The sequence below is a fragment of the Mastigoproctus giganteus genome, chromosome 7 (assembly GCF_048544385.1).
Source record: "Mastigoproctus giganteus isolate SK-2022 chromosome 7, ASM4854438v1, whole genome shotgun sequence".
In the NCBI taxonomy this organism is placed as follows: Eukaryota; Metazoa; Arthropoda; class Arachnida; order Uropygi; family Thelyphonidae; genus Mastigoproctus; species Mastigoproctus giganteus.
Window position 1 is genome coordinate 102,980,519 of NC_143581.1, and position 12,387 is coordinate 102,992,905.

The window sequence follows — 12,387 nt, forward strand, 5'->3', positions numbered from 1 at the left end:
GTCACAAAGGAGATTAGGCAGGCAAAGGCAGATTATGAGAAATCTTTGGCAAAGGATGAATCAGATTGGTCCACTGGATATTGATGGTTCAACTGTTGATGATCCTGCTTAGGTAGTTAACAAACTAAATGAGTATTTTACATCTACATTCACACATGAAGAGTTATTCAGGGAAGGGAATGTCAGAGTTTAATTAAACTCCGACAGTGAGCTAGTTGATTTTGTAATACCTGAGAGGAAAGTGGAGGACAAATTGTTGAAGATAAACATAAAAAAGGCACCCGGGGTGGATGGGATCTATCCAGTTACATTAAAGGAGGCAGCAAAGGAAGTAGGCAAACCCTTAGCCAAATTATGAGAGCTTGTTTGGACTCAGGGGAGGTACCCATGGACTTGAGATGTGCAAATGCGACCCCAAATCACAAAGGAGGAGGATCAAAGGGGGATACAAGTAATTATAGACCTGTTAGTTTAACTTCTGTTCCAGGAAAATTAATGGAGGCACTGGCTAAAGAAGCATGCATTATCATCTAGACAAGACTTCAGTTATAGATTGGACACAGCATTTGTTTAGGGAAAGTCTTGCTTAACCAATTTCATTGGATAGTACGATGTGGTCACAAAGGAACTGGATGCAGGGAATAACTTTGATATCATATATTTGGATCTTAGAAAGGCTTTTGATACTGTTGCACATGGAAGACTGCTGAACAAGTTGGAGCAGTGTGGCATTGGAGGCAAATTGCTGCTATGGATAAAGGGATGGTTGAGTGGGAGAAGACAGAGAGTAGTAATCAATGGACACTGCTCATCATGGACTAATGCTATTAGTGAAGTCCCTCAGGGTTCAGTGTTGGGTCCAATTGTTGTTTTCTGTACTTATAAATGATACTGATGATGGTATATCAAGCTTAATATCCAAGTTTGCAGATGATACGAAGGTTGGCAGGGTTGTTAAGGGCACTAATGACAGTACCTGCTGCAACAGGATCTAGAAAAGTTGAGCAGATGGGCTGAGAGGTGTCAAATGAAGTTTAAAATTGACAAATGTAAAAGTACTACACATGGGAAGCAGTAACCCCAGAGTGACGTATCAACTCTGTGGTACTACACTGACAGTGGTAGATAATGGAAAGGACCTGGGGGTAATTGTGCAGGCAGATATGAAGTTTTCTGAGTAGTGCAGACAGTCTGCAAGAGTAGATCATGGTGTCTTGTCAATGATATATAGGAATTTTTCTAGCAGGGTTAAGGAGGTGATTATCCCCTTGTATAAGGCAATGGTTAGGCCTCACCTTGAGTACTGTATACAGGTCTGGAGGCCTCATTTTAAGAAGGATGTAGATGGAGCAAGTTCAGAGAAAGGCAACAAGATTAGTGAATGGAACAAAGGGTTGTTCTTACGAAGAAAGGCTTATGTTTTGCAGATTACAGTGTCTGGAGAGCAGGCACCTGCGAGGTGATCTGATTGAGGTGTATAAAGCCTTGAATGGTTTGAGCATGCCCAATGCTGATGCGATTCTTCCTCTTGCTCAGAATAATCACCTGAGAGGGCATAAATTCAAATAAATTGAGGAAAGACAGTTGTAGGATAGATGTGTGGAAGTTTGTCTTTAGTCAATGGGTGGTTGGTTGGTGAAACAGACTTCCATCCTTTGTTGTGGAAGTTGATATCCTAAATAAATTCAAGGCTGAGCTGGACAGGTATTTGGGACGAATGGAGGGGTGAAATGGGAGTGTTTTTTTTTTTTTTTTTTGGCTGATGCTGCATAAGCTTGCTTTCTTGCATCATATGCCTCTACTAATGCTAATGCACCTATGAAGCCTACTCTGCTATTGGGGTCCAATTCCTGTGGTGAGTAATTGTTCCCACACTTAGAAAACAGCAACTCCAAAATAGCATATACACTTATTGGGACTGAATTAAAACAGTAGAGGAAGAAAGCATCCGTGAGTCACAATACAGGCAAATATGAAGTTTTTTACTTATTGTAAACAGACAGCCAGGTAGGCTCATGGTGTGCTATCAATGATTTAATGAACGATATCCTGTAGACATAGGTAGGTTACAATCCCACTGTATAAAGCAATTTTGAATTTGGGATGCAGTGTTTAAGGACCACATCTGAAAAAAGGTATTGAGCTTCATGAAAGGATCCATCAATGAGTAACTCACATGTTAAGATTGGCAAAATGGTGACTGTATATGGAAAACTTTGATTCTTTGAGCTACAGAGCTTGGCAACCAGACACCTTGGAGCGGACCTGACTGAGATTAAGGCTCTAAGGGGGGGGGGGGGGTAGCAAAATGAATAAATTTCACGGTTTTAAAGAATTCCAGAATTAGGAGCCATAATTCAAATTACAATGGAAGAGGTTTAGACTAGAGTGTAGGAAGTTTTATTTTAGCCAGCTAGTCATTGAATCCTCTAAAAAGGTTGTGGCTGAAAATTTGACAAATTCAAGGGTCAACCCGACAGTGATAGTGTCACCTGCATAAGTAGAGATGTGTATAATTTGTATATTCTTATGTACTTTTTTTTTTGCCATCGCAGCAAAATTTTCCAGTTGCCTTGCGCTATATGAATAATATTAAATAAATACATATATTTATACATTTGTACTTGGTATGTGTGGCTACTTATTCTTATGGATTTCTTATTATTTTTCTTATTTTTACTCATCAATATTGAAAATTCCCTTTCTTTTCAAATTTAAACACTCACAGCTGCATACCTATTCCCAATCATATGAGTACATGTTTATATAAATCTTTTTACTTGTTTTGGCAATATAAAATTTCCCAATAATAATTTTTCAATGTAACTTGTATGTACATATATTTTTTTTATGACACCTCCAAACAAAAAACTTATTATAATCCATATTACTACTGCACGTGGGTTTGAAGGCTGACAGGACAGAAGGCACTTATCAACGTTAGACCTGAATTTTCATAGATTAATTTCAAGAAATACATGTGTAGGATAGGTGTTTCAGAGAACAGAAAGTATAAGGGATAAATGGGAAGGAAAAATTGGTTTTGTGAGTCTGTATATACACCGTGTGTGTGTGTTGTTCGTTCACACACACACACACACACACACACACACACACACACACACACACACACACACACACACACACACACACACACACACACACACACACACACACAACCCTGGTAAAAGGAAAAAATGCTTACTTTTGGATGGTCAGGAGTTACATCTCTTCGATATAGAACATCTCCATTAGCAGCGATTGCCCAAGCAGCAACTGATATGCTATCTTTTGTAGCCTTATCCATCTGAAGTGATATATCAAGCAAAGGTGTTTGGCCCAGTTCTTGCCATGGCCCAGTAGTAGCTAATCTACATTTTCTTTAAGTTAATAAACATATATAACTATTTAGCTAATAAAATAAGTGCAACATAAATTTCATGTTCACAATAACTACAAGAGAAGTTGTTCAAATCTTAAACATGTTTAATAAATATACAAGGATAATTCAAGATGTTTTTATCCCCTGATCCACTAAAAATAGTTAGGATTAGCAATGGCTACATGGTGCAAGGAAGCCTATGGCTTATGCTTCACCAGCCAAAAAAAAAAAAAAAAAATTAATAAGAGAAAAGTAAACAGACAACCTATGCATTTCCCTCCTCCCGTAGGTATTTATTCAGTTGATCTTTGAATTTCCACAAATCGTCAGCCTTGACCACCCATGTATTAGCATTAGCATTAGCATTAGTAGAGGCATTTGATGCAAGAAAGCAAGCTTATGCAGCATCAGCCCAAAAAAAAAAAAAAAAAAAACCCACTTCACCCCTCTGTTCGTTCAAAATACCTGTCCAGCTGAGCCTTAAACTTATTTAGGCTATCAACCTCCACCACAAGGGATGGCAGTCTGTTCCACCAACCAACCACCTGCTGGCTAAAGGCAAATTTCCGCACGTCTATCCTACATCTGTCTTTCCTCAATTTGAATTTATGCCCTCTCAGGTGATTTTTCTGAGCTAGAGGAAGAATCCCATCAGCATTGAGCATGCTTAAACCATTCAAGGCTTTATACACCTCTATCAGATCACCTCGCTGGTGCCTAGTCTCCAGACACTGTAATTTGCAAAACTTAAGCCTTTCTTCGTAAGAGCACCCCTTTGTTCCATTCACTAATCTTGTTGCCCTTCTCTGTACTCGTTCCAGCAGCTCTACATCCTTCTTGAAATGAGGCCTCCAGACCTGTATACAGTACTCTAGGTGTGGCCTGACCATTGCCTTATACAATGGAATAATCACCTCCTTATCCCTGTTGGAAAAATTCCTGTATATCATTGACAATACTCCATGAGCTACTCTTGCAGCCCGTCTGCACTGCTCAGAGAACTTCATATCTGCCTGCACAATCACCCCCAAGTCCCTTTCATTCTCTACCACTGTCAGTGTAGTACCACAGAGTTGATATGTTGCTCTGGGGTTGCTGTTTCCCATGTGTAGTACTTTACATTTGTCAATGTTAAACTTCATTTGCCACCTCTCAGCCCATCTGCTCAACCTTTCCAGATCCTGTTGCAGCAGCATAGTGTCAGTAGTGTCCTTGACAACCCTGCCAACCTTTGTATCATCTGCAAACTTGGACATTAAGCTTGATATACCATCATCAATATCATTTATAAATACAGAAAACAATAATGGACCCAACACTGAGCCCTGAGGGACTCCACTAATAACATTAGTCCACGATGAGCAGTGTCCATTGATTACCACTCTCTGTCTTCTCCCCCTCAACCACCCCTTTATCCATAGCAGCAATTTGCCTCCAATGTCACACTGCTCCAATTTGTGTAGCAGTCTTCCATGTGCAACAGTATCAAAAGCCTTTCTAAGATCCAAGTATATAATATCAAAGTTATTCCCTGCATCCAGTTCTTTTGTGACTGCATCATAGTATCCAATCAAGTTGGTCAGGCAAGACTTCCCCTTAACAAAACCATGCTGTGTCTGAGCTATAACTGAAGTCTTGTCTAAATGATTCTGCAGTGCTTCTTTAACCAGTGCCTCCATTAATTTTCCTGGAACAGAAGTTAAGCTCACAGGTCTATAATTACTTGTGTCAGCCTTTGATCCTCCTTTGTGAATTGGGGTCACATTTGCACATTTCCAGTCTATGGGTACCTCCCCTGACTCCAAGGAAGCTCTCATAATTATGGCTAAGGGTTTGCTTACTTCCTTTGCTGCCTCCTTTAATATAACTGGATAGATCCCATCCACCCTGGGTGCCTTTCTTGTGTTTATCTTCAACAGTTTCTCCTCCACTTTACTCCCAGTTATTTCAAGATTCTGTAGCTGACTGCTAGAGTTCAATACACCTCTGGCATTCCCCTTGCTGAATAACTCCTCATGTGTGAATGTCGATGCAAAATATTCATTTAGTTTGTTAGCTACCTGAGCAGGATCATCAACAGTTGACCCATCAATATCAAGTGGACCAATCTGATTCATCCCCTTCCTTCTAGAGTTTACATAAGTAAAGAACTCTCTGCTGTTTTTCTTTGCATCCCTTGCCAAGGATTTCTCGTAATCTGCCTTCGCCTGCCTAACCTCCTTTGTAACTTGGTTGCATATCAACTTGTATCTATCATAGGCTTCTGTGTCATGTGTTAATTTGTAAGTATCCCATGCATTTTTCTTCTCTGCCATATGCCTCATTAGTTCATCTGACATCCATTTTGGCCTAAACCTTGAACAATATTTCTTAGTTGGTATGTAAAGCCTAGTAGCTTCCAAGATAAGTTCTTTGAATGCTTCCCATTTTGAATTTGCTGTTGGTAACATCATCAGTTGGTCCCACTGTATAGAATTTAAATACTGTCTCAGTCCATCGTAGTCGCCTTTACGGAAGCAATAACCCTTCCCTTTACCCCTAATGGTAGTTACCTCTTTGAGTAAATCCCACTTCAGCACACTGTGATCACTGCCACCTAGTGGTTCATTTATCTGCAGATTCTTAATGCACGAAGAATCACTGCTGATAATCAAATCAAGAGTATTACTCCCTCTATTGCCTCCCGAACATGCTGATGTAGAAAACAATCATCCAATAAATCCACAAAAGCCCTGCTAGTGTGTGAGTAACCAGCCCCCAAATTCCAGTCAATATCTGGGAAATTAAAATCTCCCATTATAAGACTCTCTGATTTACTGGCCCACTCTATTTCCCTGTACAGTTCCTTATTATACTCATCAGAGTCATTAGGCCTATAGCACACTCCTACTCTCAATTTTGATCTCCCACTGCTTATGTCGCACCAAACTGACTCAACACTGCACTGTCCAGCAATGTCGACTGGCTTCACTTCCTTGGTTTTTATGTGTTTCTTAACTAATAGCATAATCCCTCCCCCCTTCCTATCCTGTCTATCCTTTCTGTAGACGTTGTACTCCCCAAATTGCAGTTCTGCATCCCTTATATCTGTGTGACACCACGTCTCTGATATCCCAACAATATCTGCCTTTGATGTTTTGAGCAATACCTCAAATTCATCAAATTTATTTACTAAACTCCTAGCATTGGTGTACACGCAAATATACCTGCACCTGTTTCTATTCTTAGCTACCCTAACACAACCCATGTGTTTACTTGTACCGCAATGGCTCCCAGCAGTCTCTGAAATACCATGCATCTTGTTTTTCAGGCTTCTGCTCATTCTAATAGAAGCAGTGCAAGAATCTCTTTCACCTCTGCCAGTGGCTACTGTCAATCTATTGGTCTTTGTCTCCCCCCAAGCTAGCAGTTTTCCGACCCACCTAACACTGCTTCGATAGCATCAGCATATGTAGTTAACTTATTCCAGTAATTGATAACTCGCTGGTAAAATAAAACTTCCTGCAATCTAGTCTAAACATCTCCCCCCCCGTAACTTGAAATTATGGTCCCTAGTTCTAAAATTGTTTATAACTATGAAAATTTTGTCCTCATTCATTTTACTTATACCGCTCAAAGCCTTAAACACTTCAATCAAGTCTCCTCTAAGGTGCCTAGTTTCCCAGTTCGGCAACCTACATATTCAAAGTCTTTCCTCATATATATATATATATATATAAAGTGAAAAAAAAAGTAAGCGAGCTAGATAGTGATTGAAGGGGGATAAATGTCAACAACGAAACAAAATAAGGATTTTGTAACACAATTTACAAAATCCGACTCTCATTATGTTTTAGTGGCCAAGGTTGCAAGCAAATTAGCAGCACGTCTTCATTTCTGATGTAAACCACAAGCCAAAGGGTATAAAACATAAACATAAATAAAAATGAGAATAAAATTTTATTGTTATTCAAATATACATTTGTTACCAAAATAAATGAAAATAATTTTTTTTAACAAGGATTAAAAGGAAAGGGGGTATTGAAAATGGCTTGTGAACTTTACAGTTAACACAATGAAGACAAGAAATCAGTTTTTTTATGAAACCCCCAAACACGAAAGGTATCAAAATCTATTATACTCAGTACCATGCATTAGTTGAATGCATGGTACTGAAACAGAAACTTTGCTCTGGTGACTAAACACGGGGTTTCACCACTTCAAGCCTTTAATAAGCAAAGTGGGGGTATTGCACTGGTTAATGAAAGTCATCTACCATCTAGTGTTAGCATGGGTTGAAGGAAAATGGGGGGAGGGGGGAGCCAGAAACTTTACTCTAGAGACTAAACATGGGTTTCATAAGCTTGCTGCATAAACTTGCTTTCTTGCATCAAATGCCTCTACTAATGCTAATAAGTTTCACCACTTCATGCCTTCTCCAATAAGCAAAGTGGTCGTATTGCACTGGTTGATAAGAATTATCTACAACTCAGTGTTAGTATTTATTACTAGTAAGTATTGGTATTATATTATTAGTGTTATACCTTTGTTTAATTTATTCAAACCACCCACTTCCACAACAGCAGACTGAAGTTAGCTCCAGCAATCAACCACTGGCTGAAGGCAAACTTCAGCACTCTATCCCAGCATTATTCAACCGGGGGTATGCGAAAGATTAACAAGAAACAAAAATATTTTGGAACAACTGAAACGTGTTTTTTACTTGACCATATTCTGTAGTAATTACACTATTGCCATTATTAAGCTAAGTGATGATTCATCAGAATTGATGATTTATCTGATTTTTTACTTAAGCGTGTTTTGTATTGTTGTATATATACTATTACAATTTAAGTGTTGATTCATCTGAAGTGCTGTGTTGAAGTGTCAAGTATGGCAAAATATGATTATATGCACATTCCGTTTTTGGATTAATTAAATTTGATTAAAAATTTTGACATTCTGATTGAGATAATATATATTTTTGAAAATTTTATAAAAAATGATTTTTTATGACTTTATGGAGATAATAAATAAAGAAACACATGATTAAATTATCTAATAAAAAACCAAATTTATCTCTATATTTATTTATTGCTATTAAGAAATGCGAAATGATATTTTTAAGTATATATTGATGTGTTATAATTAAATTTTCTTTTTAATTATTGTTAATTTAGTGGTTAAAAAAAATTACTGCCCCATAATTTGGCGGGTATTAATATACATAATCCAATTTTGTTCTTAGTAAAATTTTTTAATCAAATTTAATCAATCCAAAAACAGAATGTGCGTATAATCGGATTTTGCCAGTACTACCGAGTATTTACGAAATCACTTGAACTGTGTCCGATGGTGGCGCCTCCATAGCCAAGTGGGCAGGAGCAGCAGCAGCAGTGTGTAGCACAAGCTTCTTGATTAGATTGGGGTTTGAGCCCGTGACAACCAAATACAGAGGATGCGGAAAGGTAAGGGAATGACCATCCCCGGAGCAATATGGCCTTAGTTGCTAATGCTCCTAAAAACCAAATAACAAACAAACAAACAACAAGTGTCCGATGACTGTTGGATCACCAGCTGTTCACCATCCATTTTGTTTTAGTTCTTCTCTGTATACTCGCAGGGACGGTTGTGCACGCATGGTTCTAGTTGTTTGGTGATTTATCCTGTTAATTCTTCCATGTTATTAGTTTAATACCCCATTATGGATAAGTTTATTTTAAAGTGAAAACGAGAACGGCAGTGTATGAAGTGAAAATAATGAATTGCAAAGATCTAATGAAGTTACACTTGTTACTCTTTCATTTGGACCGAGTGGTATTGAAAATGCCGTTGGAAAATTTACTAAAACTAAACATAATACTGCAAAATCTTTGAAAGCTGAGACTTAACCCAAATATCGCTATTATGATGAAAGTTATGTTAATTATGGTTTCATTTCAAAAAAGTGTGATCCACCTCTTCCAATCTGTGTAATATGCAATTAAACTTTGTCTAATAATAGCATGAAGCCCTCTCGATTACAATGACATCTTGTAACAAATCATGTTGAATTGAAAGATAAAGCTATCGATTTTTTTAAGCACAAAGCTAACTCTATAATAAAAAATCAAAAAGTTATTCAAAGTTTTACCCAGACTTTGAATTCTAGAGATGCTTTAGAAACATCTTATGAATTAGCTTTATTAGTTGCTAAAAATAAAAAAGCGTTCACAGCAGATGAAACACTCGTCGTTCCTGGTGCTTTAATTATCGCTGATAAAATGCTAGACAAAAAGTGTTCAAACATAATAAAAAGCATACCAACTTCTGATACCTACTGTAGGTCACCGAATTTGTGAAATAGCACTGCTGAAAAGATCAAACTGGATAAAAGATTTTCAATGCAAATCAACACGTCTACAGACATTTCAACAATGCCCAGCTTATTGTGTTTGTCTGCTATTTTGATGTTGAAATTGGTGCTATTAAGGATGACATACTGGGTTGTAAACAGATGCCAGAACATACAAAGGGTAAAGATATTTTTCAAACTCTGGACAATTTTGGGAGATTTGAATTAGGACTCCAGTGGGAATGGTGTATCAGTATATCCACAGATGGAGCAGCCTCAATGACTGGACAAAAAACAGTGTTATTGCAAGTATACGTGAAATCAATCCTAACATTGGCTGGCAGCATTGTATTATTCATAGACAAAGTTTGGCTGCAAAAAATATGACTCCAGAGTTGTATGAAGTAATGAATGTTGCTATTAAGGTAGTCAATTTGATCAAGTCTCGAGCACTAAATTCATGGCTTTTTAACGCAATGTGCGAAGAAATGGGTTCAGCACACACTCACCTATTGTTGCATACCGAGGTGAGGTGGCTCTCCCGAGGATGTGTTTTAACTTGCCTGTTTGAACTGAGGAAGGAAGTGAAGTGCTTCCTAGAAAAAATTAAATCTGACTATGTATCCAACTTTGAAAGCATTGAGTGGCTTTCACAACTCAGTCACCTTGTAGGTATTTTCAGCAAGATAAACAAACGTAATCTCCAACAACAAAGTAGGATTCGACAGTAATATTTTCAAGATGTATAGTAAAATAAAAGGTTTCTATAATAAATTATTGTTCCAAATCTCAACCAATTCACTGTTCAGAATGGAGTTCCCCTAAGTGTCAGTGTGACTAAAATAATTAAATGTTACTTGATGTGTCTCACAGAATATTTTCCGCATATCAAGAACAAAGAAAAAATAAATGATTGGTTATTAAATCATCTCCTCACAGCCAATGCTAAAGCTTCTGACATGCCAGTCAATTTAAAAGAGAGTTTATTAGAAATTGCAGCAGATAACTCATTTAAAACAATTTTTGAAAACCTGACAATATGTGATTTTTGGTCCAAAACTCGAAAACAGTTAAAGAAATTAGTGATGAAGCTCTTTCAAAGCTTCTCTTATTTCCCTCAACTTATTTGTGTGAACAAGGCTTCTCTGCCTTAATGTTGATAAACGTTAAGGACAGAAACTGTTTGATTCCAGAATCAGTGACCATTCTTGCCCTAACTTCTACTCAGTCACGAATTGAATTGCTGGCTTCAACAAAACAAGCTCAACAATCTCACTGAGTTTTTAATATTTGTTATTTATAATGAGAATAAATGTCTGTATTTCGATAATTTGTCACGCAACACAAAAAATGTGCATAAAAGGGGTCTTATCATCTGTTTTACTATATAAGTACAAAAAAAGTTAACTCACTGTAAGCACTGACAATTCAAGTGTAGAGGTTTACTTGTAGTAAAATATAGTAGACATACATATATGGGAGTACAAAAATAAGAACGTGGTTCTTTTGGAGCAGGCGAACAAAAAAGGTTGAGAAACACTGCTCTATTCTACAAACATTCTTCCTCAATCTGTATTTATGCCTCCTCTTCAAGTAGTCTTTGCAAGAGGAAGAATGCCATCAAAATTTAGCTTACTCAATCCATTCAAGGCCTTAAACGCTTCAATCAGATCGTCCTGCAAGTGCCTAGTTTCCAGAACTGAAGCCTGTTTTGGTAAGAGCACCCTTTTGTACCCATCATCAATCTTGTTGCCCTCTGCACCCATTTCAGCACATCTACATCCTTCCTAAAGTGAGGCCTCCAGACCTGTAAGCAGTACTTAAGATGCAACATAACCACCGCCTCGTACAAAGGACTTGCTAGCAAAGTTTCTGTATATCATTGACAGAACTTCCATGAGCTGTCTTGGCAGCCTTTCTGCACTGCTCAGAGAACTTCAATATCTGACTGCACAATTATCCCTAGGTCTATTTCTCTTTCTACTATCCTGAGTGAAGTAACCAAAGTAACCACATTTGGTATGTTAATCTGAGATTACTGCTATTCATGTGCAGTACCTTTCATTTGTCAATGTTAAACTTCAACCACGATTTCTCACCAATTGACCTAATTTTCCTAGATCTTATTGCAGTAGTTCACCCGGATTACTTTATTATTATTAAATCTGTATGTTAGCTGTAAGGCTTGCTCTGAATACAACCTTCTGGCTAGTAGGGCTACAAATATACATAATAACAACAAACTTTTATTAACACCCTGCCAACATTTGTATTATTTGCAAAGATTGACATTAAGTCTGATATACCTTCATCAATATCATTAATAAATATTGAAAACAACAATGGGCCCATCACTGAAGCAATCTATTCTTATTGCAATTTACACATGCATGATTATCGTTAGTTGGATGTGTTAATCATTTGGACTGAGGATGTAGATCGCATTCTGGATGTTGCTCTAATGACCAAGAAGAGACAGAATAAAATAAAAATTAAAAACAGCAATGAAGAGATTTTCATTCTTCATGCCCACTCACTTCTGGTTGTTCGTTGATAAAAAGTAATACAGTAAACTTTTTTAAAATCAGACCACCCTTGACGATTGAGATTTAAAAACAATGTAAAAATCAAGTAGCTTGGAAAAAATAACTTGCATTGTAGGGACATGTGAGGTGGCAATACAACTCTATGC

The 12,387-nt window shown here is 37.5% G+C and overlaps 1 protein-coding gene across 7 annotated transcripts in view; it reads right to left on the reverse strand.

The window, feature by feature from the left end:
• Pex23 (tectonin beta-propeller repeat-containing peroxin 23) overlaps positions 1-12,387 on the reverse strand; it is an 851,062-nt gene that overhangs the window by 192,765 nt on the left and 645,910 nt on the right. For 6 of the 7 annotated variants that reach the window (XM_090377810.1, XM_090377813.1, XM_090377811.1 and 3 more), the window contains one exon: positions 3,206-3,380. In XM_090377810.1, the coding sequence (XP_090233936.1) occupies positions 3,206-3,380 (175 nt within the window). The remainder of the gene's footprint in view (positions 1-3,205; positions 3,381-12,387) is intronic. The other variant, XM_090377812.1, reaches the window with a different exon arrangement.